General features: G+C 48.7%; 1 protein-coding gene across 16 annotated transcripts; it reads left to right on the plus strand.

The window, feature by feature from the left end:
- The first annotated feature begins 1,667 nt into the window (after nt 1-1,667).
- Nucleotides 1,668-23,096, plus strand: SYCE1 (synaptonemal complex central element protein 1). 16 transcript variants are annotated; one of them, XM_070520141.1, is made up of 16 exons: nt 2,532-2,784; nt 3,329-3,615; nt 3,733-3,802; nt 3,926-8,910; nt 12,855-12,917; nt 13,565-13,624; nt 13,988-14,062; nt 14,657-14,704; nt 14,957-15,011; nt 15,735-15,824; nt 16,073-16,136; nt 16,954-17,020; nt 17,103-17,226; nt 17,297-17,407; nt 17,536-17,623; nt 17,859-23,096. In XM_070520141.1, exons 4-16 carry the CDS (start codon nt 8,841-8,843, stop codon nt 17,934-17,936), a joined length of 993 nt encoding a protein of 330 aa, XP_070376242.1. In that variant the 5' UTR covers nt 2,532-2,784; nt 3,329-3,615; nt 3,733-3,802; nt 3,926-8,840; the 3' UTR covers nt 17,937-23,096. The 16 variants fall into 16 exon arrangements, 15 of the variants coding, with proteins under 15 accessions (XP_044604006.1, XP_044604013.1, XP_070376283.1 ...); XM_044748068.2 differs by lacking the exon at nt 3,926-8,910; XM_014838464.3 differs by lacking the exons at nt 3,733-3,802; nt 3,926-8,910 and having other exon boundaries at nt 2,342-2,784; nt 3,357-3,615.
- Nucleotides 23,097-23,149: the final 53 nt, after the last annotated feature.

A 23,149-nucleotide genomic window follows, 5' to 3' on the forward strand; every position in this document is an offset into this window, starting at 1 on the left:
TTTCTCAGGGTTGCTTTTTCCCCAGGTCGCCATGCCTTTGTGTTTTGTTTTTGCTTAACGATTGCCACCTGAGCTAGCCTCTGTTGCCCATCTTCCTCAGTTTCAGAGGGTGGATTTCTCCGTGTTGCTTTTTCCCCAGGTCTCCACGCCCTTGTGTGTTTCTTTTGCTTAAAGATTGCCACCTGAGCTAGCCTCTGTTGCCCATCTTCGTCCGTTTCAGAGGGTGGATTTCTCAGTGTTGCTTTTTCCCCAGGTCTCCACGCCCTTGTGTGTTTCTTTTGCTTAAAGATTGCCACCTGAGGTAGCCTCTGTTGCCCATCCTCGTCAGTTTCAGAGGGTAGATTTCTCAGTGCTGCTTTTTCCCCAGGTCTCCACGCCCTTGTGTGTTTCTTTTGCTTAACGATTGCCACCTCAGCTAGCCTCTGTTGCCCATCTTCGTCAGTTTCAGAGGGTGGATTTCTCAGTGTTGCTTTTTCCCCAGGTCTCCACGCCCTTGTGTGTTTCTTTTGCTTAACGGTTGCCACCTCAGCTAGCCTCTGTTGCTCATCTTCGTCAGTTTCAGAGGGTGGATTTCTCAGTGTTGCCTTTTCGCCAGCTCCCCACGCCCTTGTGTGTTTCTTTTGCTTAAGGATTGCCACCTCAGCTAGCCTCTGTTGCCCATCTTCGTCAGTTTCAGTGGGTGGATTTCCCAGTGTTGCTTTTTCCCCAGGTCTCCACGCGCTTTTGTGTGTGTGTGTGTGTGTGTGTGTGTTCCTGCCTAAAGATTGCCACCTGAGCTAGCCACTGTTTCCCATCTTCGTCAGTTTCAGAGGATGGATTTCTCAGTGTTGCCTTTTCGCCAGCTCCCCACGCCCTTGTGCGTTTCTTTTGCTTAAAGGTTGCCACCTGAGCTAGCCTCTGTTGCGCTTCCTTCTCAGTTTCAGAGGGTAGATTTCTCAGCGTTGCTTTTTCCCCAGGTCTCCACTCACTTCCTTTTATTTTTTCTTCATAATTGCCACCTGAGCTAGCCCCTGTTGCCCATCTTCGTCGGTTTCAGAGGGTAGATTTCTCAGCGTTGCTTTTTCCCCAGGTCTCTACGTGCTTGTGTGTGTGTGTGTGTGTGTGTGTGTGTGTGTGTGTGTGTGTGTTTTCTGCTTAAAGATTGCCACCTGAGCTAGCCCCTGTTGCCCATCTTCGTCGGTTTCAGAGGGTAGATTTCTCAGCGTTGCTTTTTCCCCAGGTCTCCACTCACTTCCTTTTATTTTTTCTTCATAATTGCCACCTGAGCTAGCCTCTGTTGCCCATCTTCGTCGGTTTCAGAGGGTAGATTTCTCAGCGTTGCTTTTTCCCCAGGTCTCTACGTGCTTGTGTGTGTGTGTATGTGTGTTTTCTGCTTAAAGATTGCCACCTGAGCTAGCCCCTGTTGCCCATCTTCGTCGGTTTCAGAGGGTAGATTTCTCAGTGTTGATTTTTCCCCATTTCTCCACGCCCTCGTGTTTTTTTTTTTTTATTTCCTTAAATGTCGGCGCCTGAGCTAGCTTCTTTTGCCCATCTTCGTCAGTTTCAGCGGGTAGACTCTCCGCCTGCCTTCGACAGACCCTCTGGACTGGAAAGCTTTCCTCCTCCCGTCATCACGGTCCTTCTCGGATGACGTGCCTCGTTTCGGTTTGACCGTCCCCGCCCGCCCTGATTTTCTAAGTCCTCCCGGGAGCCCCGGGGGCGCTCCGGCCGCTCCGGGAAGCGGCGGCCTCCCGGCCGCACCAGCCCAGCCCGGCCCGGGCCGCCCCCTGGCCTCTCTGGGGGAACTCTCCCCTTCCCCTTCCCGGTGAGCGCCCGAGAAACCTTTTCCGAGTCCCCCTCCTGCGGCGTTGGCTGCGCCTTGGCGGCCGGGATCCCGCGGGCGGACGCCCCGGGGCCGCACTGGGCCGGGAGGCTGGGTCCGAGGGGGCGCCGGGACGGGATCGGGTGGCCCGGCGGCCCGGCTGTGCTCCCCGGCGGGCCCGCGCTCCGGCTCCGTCCCGCTGAGGCGGTCGTCGGTCGCCGGGTGCCACCTGGCGGCCGCTTTTATATCGTCTCTTTCCTCCGGAGCTCCGGCGACGCGGGCCAAGGGACGAGACTCGGCCGCGGTGACCGAGGCAGAGTCCCGGGAGGCCGGCGTCGCTGGCGGGATCTGGCCCGGTTGCGCCGGGGCGTGAGCGCGACGCCCGCTCGCCGGAGATTGGAGGTGCAGGCTACTGAGGGAGGTGGCTGTCGCCGCGCCGCCCGGTGCCGGCCGGGGTGTGGGGCCTCCCGGACGGGTCGACCAGCAGCCGCCGGTGCCCCTCCGTCCCCGGGAGGGGGTGGGGGGCCGCCGCGGGGGAACGGGCGAGGGAGCTCGTCCCGTGCCCGGCCGTCGTCCCGAGGGCGGCCCGGTGGTCGGGCCTTCCGCGTCGCCGATCCCCTTTCCGCGCCCCGCTCCGGAGGTGGGCGACCGGCCGGGGCCTTGCGGGGGAGGCCCGTGGAGGGCGCGACGGGCTCGGCCGCCGGGCTGGCCTTTTCCCCACTGGTCTTCCGAGTCGACCGGCTCTGGCGGTGGGGACCGGGCCCGGTCCTCGGATGCCTCCTCCTCCGTGGCAGTTTTTTGTCCAAGTCCCGCCCTGCAGAAGAGCGTGGACCGGCCCCGGGAGCCGCTGTTGGAAATCAGTCACCTTGTCTGCGCTGGTCTGTCTGCGGACCTTCGGTTCTCTCCCATTGCCTTATGTGTCTATCCATTGCCAGCACCACACAGACTGGCGCCTGTGGCTGCATCGTAAGATTTGAAATCAGGTAGGGTCAGTCCTACTTCTTTTTGAAAACCATTTTGGCCGTTGTAGGTCCTCTGCTTTGTCGTGTCAATTTAGCTCAATTTATCAATTTCTACAAGAAAATCCTGCTCGTATGTTTATGGTGATTGTGCTGGGTCTGGACATCAATCTGGGGAGAATTGACGTCTTAAACATATAGAGAATTCTAATCCATGAACAAACATCTCTATTTGTGTAGGTTTTGTTTGTTATCCTTTATCAGTGTTTTGCAGTTTTTGCATACAGACCTTGTACATATTTTTATTAACATTTATACCTAAGTATTTCAAGGTATTTTTGGTACGATTGGAAATCATATTCTTAAATTTCAATTTCACATTGTTTGTTGATACTATATAGAATTACAGTTAATTTTTATTTCTCTACCTTGTATCCTGCAAACTTGCCAAAATCACTTGTTAGTTCTACTACTAATTTTTTATTTGGTTATTTTTTCAAAGATAGGCACCTGAGCTAACATCTGTTGACAATCTTCCCTTTTTTCCTTCTTCTTCTTCTCCCCAAAGCCCCCCAGTACATAGTTGTATATTCTAGTTGTAGGTCCTTCCGGCTGTGCTGGGTGTGCTGTGTGCTGCCCCAGCATGGCCTGATGAGCGGTGCCATGTCTGCACCAAGGATCCAAGCCGGCAAAACCCTGGGCTGCTGCTATTCCTTTCTTTTGCCGTGTTGTACCAGCTAGGACCTCCTCGTACGATGCTCACAAGGAAGAGTGAGACAGACGTCCTTCGTGGTCCTGGTCCGGCACCACAGCATGGGAGGTCAGCTGTGGGGCTTCATGGATGCCCTTCTTCAGGTTAAGAAACGTCCCTTTTCTTTCTACTTTGCATGTTTTTTTCATGAATGGATATTGAATTTTGTCAAATGCTTTTTCTTTACCTTTCAAAATAATCATGTTATTTCTCTTTTTTAGTGCGTTAATATGATGAATTAAAAACCAACCTTACATCTCAGGATAAACCTCACTTGGTCATATCTTTCTTGTATGTTATCAGGTTTTATTTGCTAATATTTTATTAAAGATTTTGCAATTGTCTTTATGAGGATATATCTCTGTAATTTTCTTTTCTTATAATGTATTTGTCTGGTTTTTTTTTTTTAATCAGGGTAATGCTGGCCCCATAAATTGGAAATCTTCCTTCCTTTTCTGTTTTCTGGAAGAATTTCTTAAGCATCGGTTTTCTTTCTTCTATGGTTATTTAGTAGAGTTTTCCAGTGAAACCACATTGACCATGAATATCTTAGTTGAAAGGATTTAAAGCACAAACTCAGTCACTCTAATAAATATAAGACAGAATCTGTTTCTTTATGAGAGGGCTTTGAAGGTTTGTGTCTTTCAGGGAATCTGTACATTTTGTCTAAGTTATCAAATGTATTGGTATAAAGTTTTCATAATATTAACTTACTGTCCTTTAAAGGTCCATAATAGGTAGGGTTGCCAGACTAAGTATAATAATAATGATGATGATGATGATGATTTGAACTTCAGGTACAAAAACAAGTATTTGTCAGCGTGAGTTTGTCCCATATATGTTGTTATCTGAAGTTAAAATTTACCTGGTTGTGCCCTATTTCATCTGAAAACCCCCATAAAATATCTAGTAAAACTTATTTCAATCTTGATATTGTTAATTTGCCTCTTCTCTCTTATTTTCATTATCAGTCTGGCTAGACACTTATCAACTCAATTGATCTTTAGGAAAAAATCAGCTTTCAGTTTCACTGTTTTTCTCTACTTTTCTATTTCAATTTAGTTGATTTCTGTTCTCTTTGTTTTTTTAAAGACTGGCACCTGAACTAGCCGAGCCAATTTTTAAATTTTTTTTTCTCCTTCTCCCCAAAGCCGCACAGTACGTAGTTGTATATTCTACTTGTACGTTCTTCTGATTGTGCCACGTGGGACGCCGCCTCAGCATGGCCTGATGGGGCAGTGCTAGGTCCGTGCCCAGGATCCAAACCGGCGAAACCCTGGGCCAACGAAGTAGAGCGCACAACCACCCACTCAGCCACGTGGCCGCCCCCTGTTCTTCTCTCTGTTGATTCTTCTTTTCTGGCGCTCTGGGTTTAGTTTCTTCTCTTTTACTAGTTTTTAGGGTGGAATCTTCAATAACTGACTTTGTGTGCTTTCTGCTGTAAGTGGTGGGTGCAGAGATGCTCCTCTGAGCAGCAAGGTGCCTGTGTCCTCAGGTTCCCTCCTCTGAGATGCTCTCTATTCCCTCTCGCTTCCTCTTTGACTCATGGGTTATTGAGAAGTGGGTCATTTAATTTCCAAACATTTGAGGATTTTCCAGATTTCTTTCGTTTACCAGTTTCCAGTTTAATTCTGTCGTGATTAGAGAACATACGTTGTATAATTTCAACTTTGTAAAATTTGCTCAGATTTGTTTTATGGCAGTGAGCATGGTGTATCCTGGGAGTGGATCCAGCGCACTTAGAGGAAGCACATCCTGCTGTTGGTGGTGGATTGTTCTAGAAATGTCCTTCAGATCAGGAGTTCCAGTTGGCTGACAGTGTTCCTTGCTTCGTCTCCACCCTTGCTGGTTTTCTATCTAGTTGCTGTATTGATTACAGATAGAGTGCTGAGAGCTCCAGCTGTAACCGACTTGCCTCTGCCTCCATCAGTCCTTGTTTTTGCTCCATGCTGTCAGAAGCTCTGTTGTTACACACATATTTGGAATTAATCTCCTTAGGGAACCGACCCTTTGGTATCAGTAACAGCTTTCCTTCTCCAGCAGATGTTCCCAGGGAAGAAGAGGGGTTGGGCCATTGGGCGTCTCCCCAGTGGAGGTGTCCCCAGCCCTGCATGCCCCAAGGTGGTACTGGTGCCCATTTGAGTCTTGGTAGAAGAGCCCAGAGTGGCTGCAGGACCCCCTGTGTGTGGCTCCCAGGGTTTCTAAACTCTCCTGTGGCCCATGTGGTCTGTGACCCGAGTAAACCTTTCAGCTCATCTTCTCACCACTTCCATGATGTGGGTGTTGCCTCTCACCCTCTTGGAGGGCTGGCCTGTCTCAGATCTCTGGCCACCTGCTTTCCTTGTCACCTTGGGTCTTGGGTGGACTTGCGGTGATTCTGTAGTTTATCCAGCATTGCTGTTGTCAGGATGGGAGCAAAGCCCTTCCCCTCTCTCTGCCCCTAGGCAGAAGCGGAATTCCTCTCTGCCTTATTGCTACTTGCTTAAGTAAACAAGACTTATCATGACATGTAAGGCAAGCGTGAAAGTTCTCAGAGACTTTGTAATCTATTATCTCTCCTGTAGTTAAATGCTTTCCTTGCCTATATTGATTGAATTCATATTCCTGAGAGACATATGGTGACTTAAAAAGTTGTGTTAAACTTCAAAAGAGTTTTTGATTTTTATTTGACGGTTTGAATTGATTCTTTCATATGAACCATTTCACCAGTCATCAACTGAAGTATCATGAAAAAGCTTTGCTTATATAGAATTTAATGACTGGAATGTGTAGGAAGAAATAAACTTGGAGAGAAGACCTTGGATACATGAGGGACAAACAGTAAAACAGGCAAATTTAGTTCTAATTTTAGTGAAAGGAAAAGATGCCGAATTTTTGAAACGATAGCTTTCCCTCGTGTCATGTGACGAGATGGGTCCTCCAGGCTGATGTGTGGACATCCACGCCTGCAGGTCTCTGCTTTCAGGTCTGAGTGCAGTGACCCCTCCCCTGACGAGGGAAGTGCTCTTCATTCCTGCACATCCCTGCACACCCACACTCACCCACCACTGGGTGAGCGATTGCTGGGTAAGATAAACACACACTCTCTAAATACATCCCACAGGTGATATTTACCATGCATACTTATTATATACATTTGTAAGCAGATAAGCACTTGTAAGCAGATAAACCTGGCAGACATCCCTCCAACCAAATGTGCAACATCAGCATCACCACTGAGGGAATCCTGTCCTGTTGCTTCCTAGCGCCTGAGAAGAACCCAAGGCCACCTCTGCAGTGTTCCTGCCCTAACTGTTCATTTGGGAACTCATCAGGAAGAAGCACGCAACCACTCCATATTGGGGGGAATTAGGCAAAACCACCATGCTGGACTTTTCAGATATGTCAGTGTAATGAAAGAGGAGAAGGAGGGACTCACCAGCTTGAGGACCACAGGGAGGGGAGGCGCAACTCGATGCCAGATGTTGGGATGGATCCCGGAGAAGAGAAGTCGCCTGGGAGAGTCGGGCTGCGTAGGAGAATGTCCTGGTTACTAGGAGATATGCGCTGGAGTGTTTAGGAGAATCATCTAGATGTCTTCAAATAATGCTCCAACTATTCAGCAAAAATCCTTCAAAATGTGTAGATACATTGGGGGTTATGGAATGAGAAATCAAGAAAATGTGGGAAAATATTAACAATTTGTGAGTCCAAGTGATGGGCAAAGGAGTGCTCTGTGTACAATTGGGACGACTTTCCGAGGCTCAAATTTGTTCTACGTAAGAAGTCAGAAACAAGTTAATCCAAACAAAAATGAGAGGGCTGAATGCCTTCACATCAGGTGTTTTTGCTGGAAGGAATGGATCTTTATGTTGGAAATATGTAGCTTGAATTGAAATGATGGGTATATCCACGGGCATGATGAAGAATGTCTTACACACAAAAGCCTGAAACCACACGAATTTAATTCTAGGTTGTTGGAGAAGGCTGGTTGTAAGCAGCAGGGGATTGTTTTCATTTCGAGAGGCAGGGGTTAACCTGTGAAAGACGATAGCTTAGCTGGGAATTACACCTGCATTTCCGCACAGACCTGAATTTGGTGATTTAGATACTAGCTCAATTTTGTGCCTTCGGAACTAGCTTGTCATGTACAAGTGTAAAATATTTTATTAGTCTAAAAACATAAAGGAGACATTTCTTAAAAGCAACACATGCTGTCTTTTAATTCAGAAAGGCCAGATCATAAATTAATGCATACTGATGAGGAAGCAGAGAATTATTACCAGAGAATAATTACTAATTACATTAACAGGGAATAAGCAATAATTAGATACTCATTAAATAATACCAGTATATCCCAGTTCTCTGCAGAACAGCAGACTCGCTCTCAGGAATGACTCCCCTGCCCGTGTCAGGGATGAATGCCACTCCCGTCACTCCCAGAATGAGTACCAATCCCATTCACGTCAGGAACAAGTACTGCTCCCACTGCACACAGCGACGGGCCTGCTGCTGTCAGTCTCAGAAACGGCTCCCACTGAGAGACTTCGTCTCAACAAAATAAAACAAGTCTCAAAAGGGACTCGTCATGGGAGCGGGCGTACACCTCTCCCGATAGCAGACACGTAAGGTACCTCCACGAAAAAACTTTTCAGGAGAAAGGCAGATAACCTACATATATAAAATAATGATAGACTGAATTCACATCCTGGTGAAGCTTGTGTGGGGCCACACTGCCTCTCCTTTCATCTCTTTCTATGGTCCTATAAGCTTGTCCTTCAATGCACATGGTTCTTTTTCATCAGTATTGAGAGACACCGTTGTGTGAGACTGTGAGGAGCTGCTCTCTCTTTGCACTCTCTGCATCCAGCCGAGAAGAGCCCACAACATTAGTCAGGAGGGGCCAACACACTCAGCCTGGCTCCAGAACGCTTACGTGGAGTCGTGGGTGAACCGGAAACGCTCCTGGGCGAGCAGTGAGGAACACGGGCAGAGGCGCGGCTTCAACTTGGCTCCCCAGCACTCGGCACAGGCGCACTGGCCGCAAAGCCCGCGGCGTCAAGTGAAGATGGCCCCTGAGGCCTCTACACAGGCGCAGGTCACGTACTCCTCAACTGGCCAATTGCAAGCTTGGAACACTGCACGCGGCCCTGGCTTCCTCTACCCTGAACAGGGACCCAACGGCTTTAAGCATGCGCACTAGCGCTTGCCCGAACCGTTAGCCCGGCTGTGGCTCTCGAGGTTAGGCGGAGCGCACTGCGCAGGCGCGCTGCAGGACGCCCCGCCCCTGGCGCGGGTTCATCCAATCCTCGCGGAGGCGCCAAACGCAGGCGCCGCGAGCTGAGAGGAGATGGCGGGGCTGCCGGGGGCCTCGGGTGTGGAGCCCGCGGGAGCCGCGGAGCGGGCTGAGCAGGCCGGAGGTAGGGCTGGGGCTGGGCTGTGGCGGGGGCGGCGGGGGCCCGGGCGGGCGGCCTCTTCCTCGGGGTCGGGCGGCCGTGGGGGGGACGGCCGTCGCCTCGGAGGGACGGTCTCAGCCGCTCAGCGGAGCCGGTGACTCCCGCGCCGCCGCCTGTGGGCTCGCTCGCCTGGGCCGCGCCTGGCCTCTGCTCCGGGTCAGGCGGGAAGTGGCCGGGGTCACCCCGTCCGTGTGGTCCGAGAGTCCCCGCAGGCCTCCCTCAAGGAGGAGAAGGGGCGTCTCCGGGTCTCCCGCCTCAGGGAAGGTCCCATCGTGCTCGTCGCACGACCCGTGGCCCCAGCGTGGCTCTTGCCGACGATTTTGTTTCCGAGACTGGGATGCAGGCGGTCATCGTGGCGCTGGCCTGCCGCGTGGCCCCGCAGCTCGCGGGACGGGGCGGCGGCTCGAGTCGGTTTACGGAAGTTCCGAAATGAGAGCCCAGCGCAGAGAAGATGAGAAGTCTCCCGGCCGCGTCCACCCCCCGGGACGTGCTCCTGCGCCATTCAGGGGACTGTCAAACCTCCGCGGAAGGGTCGGGCACCGCGGGAGGGGCTAGTGCCTGCGGACCCCGGCTGGCGACCCCGCTCCCGGGCCCCCCGTGCGCGCTGCACCTGCAGTGTCCGGGTCGCCCCCTCAGGCCTGCCTGCGGCAACGCCACCTTGGTGCAGGTCAGGTGTTCCACGATGTCTCACAAAATGAAGGTTTGAACACTGAGCTAAGCTTCGAACAGAAAGCTTGCTTGGGGCAGGGTATGGCACCCAGGGACAGCCCTTGGCCAAGGACAAAGAAAATGGGACAGATGCATAGATATCCCTTTTATCAAGCACCTGCTCTGGCCACCACTGCTTCCAGTTCCTGAAATAAGCCAGCATATTTAGGCGAAGGTTTAGTCAGTCTTAATTTCATCAGCATTACCAGTGTCTCAGTCATTCGGGCTGCCCTAGCGGGAATACCACAGCCTGGGTGGCTTATGAGCTACAGAAGTTTATTTCTCGCAGTTCTGGAGGCTGCAGGCCCAAGACAAAGGTGCCTGCAGATTCGGTGCCTGGTGACGGCCAGCTTCCTCATTCCAAGATGACTATCTTCTTGCTGTGGCAGGAAGGGCAAGGGAGGCCTCCGGGGTCCCTTTTATAAGGGAACTAATCCCATTCACGAGGGCTCCACCCTCGTGACCTGATCACCTCCCCAAGGCCCCACCCCCTAATATCATCACATCAGGCACTAGGATTTGAACATAGGAATTTGGGGGGGACACAAACATTCATTCTATAGCAGCCAACAATGAACCATCAGCTTATTTAAAAAGGGGGCAGCTGTCTAGTGTTAGTGACACTGGAGACATAGACTCTCGCATACTGAGTTGATAGCAAGACTAGTGGTTCAAGGCCTTGCAGTAGTCTATCTGGCGGGATTTTCAGCATTTAAATTGCTTTTACTGTTTTTCAGTCACCTTAGGGGATCACACAAAACACATAGACACAAGGATGGAGTAGTCACTGGAGCCTAGATGGCGGTAGGAACACATGGGGAGAAAATCCAGGTATGCTCACGCACACTGGGAAGTACCTGTACACTGGATTTCTAAAATGAGGAGGAAATGTAATTAAAGTTCATTTAAATTAAGTCAACTTTTAAATTGCTAGATATATTTATACTCACACAGCATGATCTTCAAAAGATATTTTTATGAGAGAAAAGCAAGATGGGAAAATGATAATTATAGCACAGTATAGGGTGCACAGAAAGATGTCTGGAGGCTGCTTTCCTAATTGACGACTCTGGGGAAGGGATTTGGATTTTGAGGGGAATGCGGAGGTGAAGGGACGTTTTTAATCTTATTTGATTTTTTTACTAGGACTCTGTAGTTACTAACTGTAGAACTTTAAAATGTAAAAGAGAAAGGAGGGGACATTTTTTAAATGCCATTTGAGGATCAGATGTTAATATCTAGCAGTGTTATTCTCTCTTTTTTAAGTGTTGTACTGTGGTTACTATGTAGGAGAAATGTTCTTATACTTCAGAACTTCACACGAGTATTATGGGGTAATGAAGCATTGTGTCTGCAACTCATTCTCAAGGTTCAGAAATGCTAGCAAATGGGGGGTCTTTGTGAAGGGCCTATGGGAGCTGTGTGTCCTATTTCTGCAACTTTTAAGTAAATTTGAAATTATTTTAAAAGTAAAAAGTAGGGGGTTCTTACTACAGAAGCTGCTTTGTGCCTTGAATTTTTTTGTTAACAAAGTATTACTTGTTAACAGATATTTACTGCTTTTGCATTCTGCCGTACCTTATGACTTTTCATTATGGGAAAATTTATGCGTATACAAAAGTTGAGAAGAAAGTATTGTTACTGCATGAGCCCATCTTTCATCTTTCAGCCCAATTATCAGCTCTTGGCCAATCTTGTTTCCTTTTTATCCTCACGGACTCCCTACCATCCACTCCCCTATTTCATTTTGAACCATCCCAGGCATCATAGCAGATCATCCATAAATATTTCTATGTATACCTCTAAAAGATATCTAAAAGATAAGTACTCTTTTCAAAAAAGTAACCATAATAGCATTGTCCCATCTGAATAATAGCTATAATAATTCCTTTGTTTTATCAAATGTGTAGTCAATTTTGAAATTTCCCTGATTTTGTCATCAATATATATATATATATATATTTGTCATCAATATTTTTTAACGTGCATTTGTTTGAATCAAGATTCAGATAGAGTCCATTTCTTGAGATTGGTTGATATGTCTCTTTAATATGACTCTTTGGGTCTGTAAGAGTCTTCTTTTCTCCCTTTTCCGAAATTTATTTGTTAAAGAAACTGAGTTGTTTTCCTGTGAAGTTTCCCAGTCTGGATGCTGTTAACTGCATCCCCATGTGCCATTTAACATGTTCCTCTGTCCCTGTATTTCCTCTGAACTGGTATTTGATAGAGAGCCTTAATAAGTATTCATGTCATTTTTTGGCAAGAATCCTGTATTGTAGGGGCTGGCTCAGTGGTGCAGTGTTTAAGTGCACACGTTCCGCTTCGGCAGCCCAGGTTTCACCGGTTCGGATCCCAGGTGTGGACATGGCGCCGCTTGGCAAAAGCCATGCTGTGGTAGGCATCCCACATCTAAAGTAGAGGAAGATGGCTGTGGATGTTAGCTCAGGGCCAGTCTTCCTCAGCAAAAAGAGGAGGATTGGCAGCAGTTAGCTCAGGGCTAATCTTCCTCAAAAAAAAAAAAAAAAAGGAATCCTGTATTATAGTTTTACATCATGTGGCTCATAATGTCCAGGTATCTTTATTGTGTTGTTAGTGACAGTAATCATTGCCTAGATCTACTAATTCCTTAGGGGGTTAAAAATAAGTGCCTATAGCGATTAAAAACAAGTAAATATAAGATGTTTTACTAAGAGGCTTCAGAATAACAATTGTATATAGGAAAACTATTTGTGTTTATATTTGTTTAAACAAGACATCTTATTAAATTTTCTTACTGTTCCTTATTTTTAAAAAATCAGAGTCTCTAGAACTTTCTAGTTAATTTTGCCATCTGCCAGTTATAGTGATTTTTGACTCTTTGTTTCTAGTTTTTTATACCCCTCGCTTGTTTGCTGTCATTATTACATCACAAGCTCTGACCCAACCTTGAACAGTATCAGCAGTGAGAGTGTACCACTTCCCTTGCCCATAGTTTTATTAAGGGGAAATCTGTGGTGTCATTTCACACTTTAGGAAAAGCTGACCCTGAAGGGGCCGGCTTCATCTCTCATGCAGTGTCCACCTCATGACAAGGAGCAGGGGCACCACTCTGGCTGGACGCCTGCCCTCAGCCCGTGTCCCTCCCAGCCCAAGGTTGTTGGCTCCTCCCTCAGGCCTCCCACTCCTATAGTATTCTGAAATGTTTGGTTTTGTCTCCACAGGGCAGACCAAGTCCGCACAGAAAATTGAAGACTTGATGGAATTGGTGAAGAAGTTGCAGAAAGGTCACATGTCTTCTCTGTAACTGAGGCTTAGCCTCAGGTTTGGGGTCAAGCAGAAGTAGATTCAATTCCAGGCCCCACAGTTCACAACCTTGAGAAATTAACGCATTCACTCTCTCTTGCTTTTAAAACTTAATTCTTTGAAGTAAAAATATGACCTCATGATTCAAAATTAAAAGTATAAGGAGATAGAAGGCAAAACATTTTCCTAAAACCCAGTTGCAGCCCCTTTGCTGGCCGCCCATTTGGCGCCTGTTGCACTCAGTTAAGTCGCGGTTTTCACCTTCACTTCCCCTCGCTCCATCTCATCTCTGCTGCTCTCTGCTTGCTCACCAGGCTCCTTCCAGCCATTTCCACCTCAGGGCAGGCCTTTGCACTGATTACCTCCATCCTCACCCAGGGAGCTGCAGAGCCTGCCCCCCTCACTTGATTTGGGGCCCTCAGGAGGTTCCCATGTCTAAAGAAGTACATCCTACTCCTTCACTCTTTAATCCCTGCCCCCTCTATTTCTCTTGGCTACAGTTACCATAACCTGACTTGGTATCCTTATCTGTTCCTCGTCTTCCCTACCGGAATATGAGTCCCTGGAGGGCCCCCACCCACTTCTGCCTGCCCTGTCATCTCTACTAAACCTCCTTTCCTCCCTGCAGTGGGAAGCCTAGAGCCCAGGGTGGAAGTCCTGATTAACCGGATTAACGAGGTTCAGCAAGGTGAGTTTAGGGACTTTGGCTAGTCAACCAAAACCAGCTACGTGATTTGCAGGGCCCAGTACAAAGTGCAAATGCAGGGCCCCTCATTCGAACATTACTAAATATTTCATGATAGCAACAGCAGAGCATTAAACCAAGCACAGATCCATCTAATGCAACTGCTGTAGTCACGTGTCCATTAACCTGGCCCTGCTGCCAACTGGACTCAACAAGAAGGGCTTGGGCTCTGGAAGGCTTGTTTCCTGTTCTGTAAATTCTGGGCCCCTCTAGGTTTGTGAAAATGTGAAATGTCACTGTTTGCAAGGAATAGTGCAGCTGGAGGCCACACTTACACAACATCTGTCATTCTGCTGTTTGACACAGCAAAAAAGAAAGCCAGTGAGGAGCTGGGAGAGGCCCGGACTGTCTGGGAGGCACTGCAGAAGGAACTGGACTCATGTAAGCATGCCAGGGGTCACCCAGAGGTGACCACTCAGCATCCTTGCTGTGGCCAAGGGCCTCTGCCTTCTCTCTGGCCTTGGGTCCTACCAATCTCCCCGTCTCCCGTTTTGTGGCTGGGAGTGTTCCCAAAACACCCTTTAAGCATACCCGACCTCAGGGCCTTCGCTAGGTTGTTCCTCCCAGGTAATAAAGGTTCTTGTTGCCTCATATCATTCAGCTCTCATCTCGAATGTCCCTTTCTCAGAGAGACCTTCCCCAATCATCCTATCTAAAGACAGCACCCCACCCCCACTTGGTCACACACCCCTTACTGCTATTTCTTCACACTCGTTATCCCATTTCATGTGATGTGTTCATTTTTTCTCTCCCCTTCATATAAATGCACTGGCATTCTGTAGGGTCCTCACAGCCGCCCTTTATCAATGTCAGGGAGTGTGGGCACAAGACGGGAGGGGAATCACCTCAAGTGGTCCACATTTGGGGTTGGGGGTAGGGCTGTACCAAACCACCCATGTGACTGTGGGCAAGCCCAGTCCCTGAGGGTGCAGTGGGTGGTCCCTGATGCCTAAACGTGTTTACTGTGTTTTCCAGTGAGTGGAGAGAAAGTACGCATGAAAGAGATCTTGAGCAAGAAGCAAGGTGATTGCAGCTACTCTATATCCGGGCTTTCGCCTTTGCCACCCTGCAGAAACCCACTCTCTCCATAGCAGCTGAAGCCTTTTGAAGCCTAAATCAGTTTGCATCCCTCCTGTGGCTTCCACCAGACTTGCAGTAAATGACAAAGTCCCATCAGGTGTCCATGAGACCCCCACAGGATCTAGCCCTATTACCTCTGCCCAAACCTAATGCCTTGATGGGCTCTCACGGGGCCCTCGTTTCCTCTCCTTACAGAGACCCTGAGGATCCTTCGGCTCCACTGCCAGGAGAAGGAAGGGGAGGCACAGAGGTAAGAGCTTCCATTTGGGCCTTGCTCTGCCCTCCCCCTGCCCTCTGGCAGAGTAGAGAATGTAAAGGAAGTCAGTCTTAGACCCACAGCTCTCATATTCTTCCTCTGTAAATGGAGAGGCCAGATGAGTGTCTTCCCACCTTGGCTCCAGCAGTAGGCATAGTGTTAAGGATACTCTCTCACTCAGTGGGATAATCCTTCATTTGCTAGACTGTCAATTCAATTCCTTCAGCTGGTTTTGATTCTGTGTCTTGTTCTTCCCACACACTCCTTGACTGTCTATTTGTTCATCTGTTCATCTGTCCCTTCATTAAGGCATCAGGCCAACCATCTGTCCACCCGGTATCTCTCCATTCGTTCATTATCCTTCCATTCACCTATTTGTGCATCCCTCTCTCCACCTCTTCAATGGTTATTTAGCTCATTTTGTGACCAGGGGCCTCAAGCCCTGCCATACCAAGGTTGGAACTGTGGGAAATTCAGATGAGATTAATATGTGTGTATGCTTGTACACTGGACCACGTCTGCATTGGTCTCCCTACTCCTCACAACAATATATCCAGTGGGCATGTGCTCATGCCCTCCCCCGTGAAGTTATAGAGAAGGACCTCAATCCAGAAGGCTAAAACAGACCTCAAGAGAAGGAGGCAGAAGCGTCACGCCAGTCGCCTCCTGGGGAGACATTCAGAGAACATGACTGAGGTCTGCCTTGCATCTTCCCAGGAAGCAAACCATGCTGCAAGAGTGCAAGGAGCGAATTTCTTCCCTGAACTCCCAGATCGAGGAAGAGAAGAACAAACAGAGGCAGCTGAGGTAAAGCCCGATGCCCGAGGCCTAGGGGCTGGGGTGGGTTAAGGGCGGGGGTAGTATCCGGGATGGGGGGTTAGAAGAGGAGCTGGCTGAGCTGAGGCTTGGAGGGTCAAGCTGGTGACGGTGCTCCGGGCAGAGCAAAGAGCGTGGGCAAGCCCCCCCACGTCTGTGCATGAAGTCCTCTGGCCTGGGCCAGGTTGGGGAGGGGTGTCTCAGCCTGTGGGCCCTGAGCCTGTGTGGTTGGACCCCAGGTTGAATTTTGAGGAACAGCTAGAGGATCTGATGGGCCAGCACAAGGATCTCTGGGAATTCCACGTGAGTCATTCAAAGCCACTCCTCCCACCTTCCACATGTTCCCTGGCAGCATCAGGCCCAAACTCAGGGTCATCCTCCAGGCCTCCTCCTCCTCCTCAACTGCCACACCCAGTTCCTGAGCAAGGCCTGGTGGCCATATGTCAAAATCACCCTCAGCTCAATCCTCCGTCATCACCCTCACTGCCACCCAGTGTCATCCTCTTTGCTGGCCTGCCCGTCCATCCCTGCCACCCTCCCAAGGCCCTTCAGTAGTCAGGATGAACCAAGGAGGGGTCATCCATCGAGGAGCTCCATGGATGTGTTTGCGGCCATCACAGGCACTGGGCATTCAGTGGGGAACAAGCAGGCCAGTGTTTGCCACCTGGTTATCCCAGGTGCCAAACAGGAAAATAGGCAGAGAAAATGAATTTCAGGATGGAAGGGCTCAGGGAGGAGGCCACACAGAGGGAAGAGGAGAAGCCGTAGTGCTGGGCTGGTAACTGATTCTCCAGAGAACGACCCTGATTTGTAGTGTTTGCAGGATCCCCTGTGGTAAATACTTGACCCAGGGCTGACTTCAAAGCTTGCAAAATTCCTGAACATTAACCACCTCATGAGCCTCTCCAGCACAGCACCACAGGTATCTGGGGTGAAACGGGTCCAGGTGGAGGGGATGGCCAGTGCAAAGGCCCTGAGGCTGGACCCTGCTTGGCACCATGGAGGGCCAGAGTAGTAGGAAGTGAGGTGTGCTGAGTAAAGACCAGATCCAGGTCGGCTTCTCTGAGGTGCATGGTGGGAAGCCAGGAGATGTGGATGCACCTCCTTTCTACCCCCTCAGAGGCCAGAGCATCTGGCCCGGGAGATTGGCGCCCTGGACAGCAGCAAGGAGCAGTTGCTCAAAGAAGGTGAGGCCTGGAGAATGGGGAGGCCCTGCCCCGTCCTCCCCTCCCGTCCCCTCCCCTGCCCACTTGTCCCTTCCTGCCACAGAGAAGCTGGTGGAGGCAAAGCTGGAGGATGTGAAGCATCGCCTGTGCTCCCAGTTTGGGGCCAGGGGCTGCTCAGCCATCACTGAGGGGCTTTTCCTCCGCAGCCAGGAGGCAGCAGCTGCAGTGTAAGACTGGGGAGGGGGGCGGAATGGGGCGGAGGGAGGGAGCTGCCGGCACTGGTGGCCCCACCCTCAGACATCTCTTTGAGGAGGAGAACAGGAATGCCCAGCGGCTCCTGGAGGCTGCTGCCCAGCGCCACGAGCAGCTGCAGCAGAAGTGCCAGCAGCTGCAGCAGCAGAGGCAGAGGTGGGCATGCAGCCACCCTCCTCTCAGTCCCCAAGGGGAAGGTGACTGAGGGAGTCTCTGCTCCCTTCCAAGCCTCTTGGTCTCTTCACACCCTCGTGTCCCTCTTCTTCCCACCTCTTTGTGTCCAGGCTGAAGGAAGAGCTGGAAAAGCTTGGGGTGCAGGTTCCTGCTGGAGCCCACAGCAAGCAAGAGGAAGCAGTTGGCCCTGGAGAAGCTGTGAGCCCTGGGTGCAGGGAGTGGAGACAGCTCACGAAAAGACCTGGGGGCGGGAAGGCAGAGGGGGCCCGAGGAGTCCTCAGAGGATTGTCTGGGGGGAAGGCTGTTCCCACAGAGGTACAGCTGAGGCAAAGGTACAGAGGCCGGCAGGGGTGGGGTGGGGAGGGGCAGGCCCCAGGGAGGGTGTGGGCACAGATGCATGGAGACTCCTACTTCAGACCCTGACCTCCTGCAGGCCAATCCCAAGCCCCTCGGAGTCAGTGAGGAGAACGACCCAGAGCTGCTCACCGAGCAGGGCCCGATGCCCTCCTAGGCAAGGAGGACCCACTCTGCCCTGGAGCTTATTCCATGGACTTTGGCAAATAAAGACTCTATTTCAGTACAGTTGCTTCAGCTTAGTCTGTGCTGGGCGGGGGGGGGGGGGGTTGTCAGGCCCAAGACCCCCTGGCCCCTGAGACTGGGCGAACCCTTGGCCACACTGCCTCTTGGCTTCAACCAGAGTCCCACACCAGGCACTCCATAAATGCTTCCTGAAACCTCAGTCTCTGGTCTGCTCATCTCTAGGACTTGACATGCTGTTCCAGGTCCCCAGGCAGAGGGATGTAGGCCTGAGAGTGTCTCATGAGAGGCCCAGGGCTTCTGCAAACCTGTGGTGGTTTCTTCAGTTCCTTATTCAGGACTGGACTACACAGAATCCCAGCAATCCCAACAATGAGGACCAAGGTGCTGGGGTCCTCGCCAGTCAGTTCCATACCCACAGGCCCCACTGATTAGCTGAGAAAAAGAAATGTAATTGGAGGCTAAGTATAGTCTGTGCTCTCGTGGGCACAAAATATATGACTGAGACACTTGTTACAAGAACGTGATATGTTAGAAATGCTCAGGAGTCAATCACCTGGGACTATTGTGTGCTTCTGAGGCATGTGTTAAATCCACTGAAATGGATCAACCCAGTTCAGTTAAGGGCAATGAAGGAAGGCAAAGTCTGTGCTCTTGGGTCGAAGTACAGTGAAGTAAGTACAAAGAGATTCCTTCTCTTGAAAGGCTCCCACAGTCAGGTAGGACAGTGACATGGCTGGGTTGGAGAGAGGCCCAGACAGGCCCCCAGAATGAAGAGCACTGTTTCCGTGGAAGAAGGGAAACTTCAGTCATTCAGAGACCTTAGGCATCAGACCTCAAACTCAGCCTCTCAGGTTCCTAGCCATACTGTCATAGTGTCATAAATGAACTAGCAATACCCTATCAAAATAACTCATGCATCTCATGGAAATTAAGACAACATATTCACATGAATGACACTGGGAACATCATGCTTGAAAACTGCCGTTCAGGGCTGGCCTGGTGGTGCAGCAGTTAAGTTCGCACGTTATGCTCTGGCGGCCTGGGGTTCACGGGTTTGGATCCCGGGTGCAGACCTACACACCACTTGGCAAGCCATGCTGTGGTAGGCATCCCACATATAAAGTAGAGGAAGATGGGCATGGATGTTAGCTCAGGGCCAGTCTTCCTCAGCAAAAAGAGGAGGATTGGCAGCAGACGTTAGCTCAGGGCTAATCTTCCTCAAAAAAAAAAAAAAAAAAAAAAAACCGGTTCAGCTAAGCCCATGATTATAATTAATTTTGTAGCTTTTTAGTTGGTTCACAATGAAAAACAAAAAACAATTAGTTTAACTGATGAATAAAAGGCCTTTGACAAAATTCAATACCTATTTCTGTAAAGAAAAAAAAACCCCGTGAAAAGCTAGGAATAAAAGGTAACTTCCTTTATACTTGGTGATGAATGTTTAAACATTTCAGGTATATTTAGATACTGTTCACCATACTGAAACTTGTAGACAGTGAAACAGGAAAGAAATGAAAGCGTAAGAATTTATAATTATGTATTTTAGAAACGCAGAAGAATCTACAGATGAATTACAGAGTGGCTAAATGAATATAAAAGTTTGCTAACTAGAGGTCAACGTTAAAAAATAAAATTTATTTGTATAAACCAGGGCACAGGAACCAAAATGACGATGCTTAGTAATCTATAGTTTATTGCAGGGAAAGCAAATAACAATAGCATTAAAGGAAAGATATGCATCAGTTAAGGATGCGAACCTTAGCCAAAGGCTGCCTCACAGCAAGTGGCTGGGAGAGGCTGGGCACAGGCTCCAGCTTCCCTCTCTGTAGGGTTGTGCCAGGTCACACTCTCATGCTGGGAGCCAGCAATGTGTGCACAGAATGCCTCAGAAACCGGGGGCCCCAGATGGAGTATAGGCTGGGTCTCACACCCTGCTGCTAATGTGTGCACATTCCTGCTGTGCACCAGCCCTTCCAGGCCCTCACCAAGACCAGGTGAGAACCTGGTCAATCATAAATTTTGCTGTCATCAGTACACAGTGATTACAAGCAGGTACAAACCACATCCAAACTCAGATCACATTATTATTCAGTACATTTCGTGTGTGGTCAAGGGGTGGGCTGTGCTATCCAGGTACACATCTCGCTCCAGAAAAACAACTCAGCCAGATGCAGGTATGCTGGAATTAAGCAGCAACAAATAGCTAAGTGAAATTTTAAGATAAATATTTACAATAGCATAAAAATACCATGTATCTAGGAATTAATATAATGACAGATATATACAATAGCTCTCTCAAAACTATACAGTTGGCAGACATTTTGAAAGACCTAAATAGAGATAGGTCATGTTCATGAATTGGAAACTCATTCTTGTAAAGATGCCATTTCCGCCCACAGTGATACACGAATCCATTCCAATTTCAATAAAAATTTTGCAGCTCTTTTGTGTAAAATCACAAGCCAATTCAAAAGTGGATGTGGAAATGTAAAGGTGCAAGCATATCCAACATGCTGTTGGAAATGAACTGAGGTGAGAGAATACCTCTGCAGGATACGAACACATTTTATGACGCTATGGTGAATGAGACTTTGTGGCACTGATGGAAGGGCAGAGAGATGGCACAAAGAAAGTCGAGGAAGAGCCCGGTGCATATGTGCACGGCTGATGATGACCAAGGTGACCTGCAGAGCCACTTCAATTTCTCAATAAATGTTGCTGGGCCAAATATCTGTTTAGGAACAACTAATAACATTTGGTCCATAAATCATATCATACCAAAAGATCTATAGATTTGAATGTAAAAAGCAATTTTTGAGAAAGCTTTATGACTTCATTGTGGGGTGTGTTAGGGTTTTCCAAATAAACAGAACCAATAAAGGATGAATGAATATATATATATATATATATATATATATATACGTATTTTTTAAATCTATATAAAATAAGGGATTGCTCATGCAATTATGGAGGCTAAGTTCCAAGGTCTGCACTTGGTAATCTTGATGGTGAAGTTTCAGCCCAAGTCTGAAGGCCTGAGAACCAGGAAAGACAATAGTGTAAGTTCCAGGCTGAGGGCAGGAGAGGACCCATGTTTCAGCTCAAGCAGTCAGCTGAGGCAGACTCGTCCTCTTCCTCAGCACTTCCATTCTATTCAAATGTTCACTGATTGGATAAGGCCCACCCACACTGGGAGGCCAGGCTGCTTTACTCAGCCCACCAATTCAAATGTCAATCTCATCCAGAAACACCCCCCCCCCCCAGACTAATGCTTGACCAAATGTCTGGGTGCCCCATGGCTTGGTCACGATGACACAAAATTAGCCATCATAAGTCCATCCCTTTTTACCTTGCCACGCATGTTAATCTCCTTAAATCATACTTAATCTCCAAATAAAGACATAAAAAGGTCAAAATTCCACCAAACATGGTAACATCTATGCTGCATATAACCATGTCCTTGAGCAATGTTAGCTCTTCTCCTTGATACCCCATAACAAATACTGTGATGTAAAATTAAGAATACTTAAACAGTGTGATATAAAGTCAATACATCTTATGTTACATGGTAAGAGAATAAGAGAAGGAATAAAAAAAGATATTTGCCATACACACGCACATGTACAAACATATTCATAACAAAGTAAGGGGGGACATTCAGGACAGTCACGGTCCTCATCTCTAACTGGTCAGAGAGTCACAGCTGTAGTTCTGACTGCCTTCATCTTCTCCCACTACCTATTCTGTATTCCCTTTGCTTTCAGCAAGCACTGCAGCTGCTTGTGGCTCTTTACTGGGTGGGGTGACCCAAACCTTCATTCCTGAGGAGTCTGGGCCAAAAGTAGTCCTGCATGGATTGAGTTGTAGTTTTCCATTACCTTGATTACAGGGCTTGATGATACTAAGAGATGCCCTAAGGGACCTCTTGCATCACAGCCATGTTCTTGCTACCTCCATTCCAATTTCCCCTTGGTAGTCGGGATCAGTCAGTGCTGCCAGCACAGGAACTCCCTTCTTTGCCTGTTGATTCAGAGGCATGAGGAGCTCAAAGTGACCAGGCAGCAGTTTTAATGCCCAGTTCAGTGGAATCATTACTGTGTCTCCTGGTGGAAACACTCTTCCCTCTGGGACTAAGACCTCTAGGCCAGTGGGGCACAAGGTTGCACAAACGGAAAGCAAAAATTTTGCCACTGGGTCACTAGGGGTAATAGTGAGCGCTGCCACTCCCATTTTCACCGATTGATTTTTGGACCCTTAAATTCTGGCTGTGGGAAACAGCACCATAAACTGGACGCTGATTCAGAGGATATCCAAGCATTTGGACAACCTTGTTCCAGCTCTGCAAGGCAGTGTCACCCAGCTGGTGATGTCACTGAGCCTTCAGAAGGCTGCCTGACCATTCTGTCAAGCCAGCTGCTTGAGGACGGTGGGAGCTTGGTAAGGCCAGTGCATTCCATCCGCGTGGGACCACTGTGGCACTTCCTTTGCTGTTAAGGAGTTCCTTGATGCTGTGTGGAATACCATGACACTGGATGAGGCACTCTAAAAGCCCTCAGATGGCAGTTTTGGCAGAAGCATTGTGTGCAACGGAGGCAAATCCACATCCAGATTTATCCCTGTTCTTATCCCCTCCGGAGTTGCACTCATTACTGCTATTAACCAAGGCCCACATTTCACTTCTCAGAAAACAATGCTGGATTCTTAAAAAAGGCATTCAACGGCACCTTCATCTCCCCGATAGATCCCAGATAGCTAGTGTAACTGAGACACAATGGTCTCCTCAGACAACACCTCGTCAAATTCCAGTCCTAAATGGGTCTCTATCTTGCCCCAGGACTTAATCTCTCTTAATTCAAGGCCCCTTGGCTGACTCATGCGTAACACAACTTTAAAAGCCTTTTCATCATCCTTTCCTATGTTTAAAGGGGGATATGTTTCATCTACATGTATGTGAAGACTGATTATAAATGAAGCACTTTAATAATGTCTCTCCTCTAGGAAATTAAAATTAGCACTCCAGGGCCATCCCCACAGGCAGTGTGGACTACCAAAAAAATAGACAGAATACTCCACTTAGTAAATAAAAGTCCAATTCAGAGATAATAATAAAATCAACACCACAATAATAAAAGCAGACAATGTCTCCTTGTGAGTAATACACACTGGAGGAAAATCAACATCAAA

This window comes from Equus asinus, chromosome 2 (assembly GCF_041296235.1).
Source record: "Equus asinus isolate D_3611 breed Donkey chromosome 2, EquAss-T2T_v2, whole genome shotgun sequence".
Taxonomy (NCBI): domain Eukaryota; kingdom Metazoa; phylum Chordata; class Mammalia; order Perissodactyla; family Equidae; genus Equus; species Equus asinus.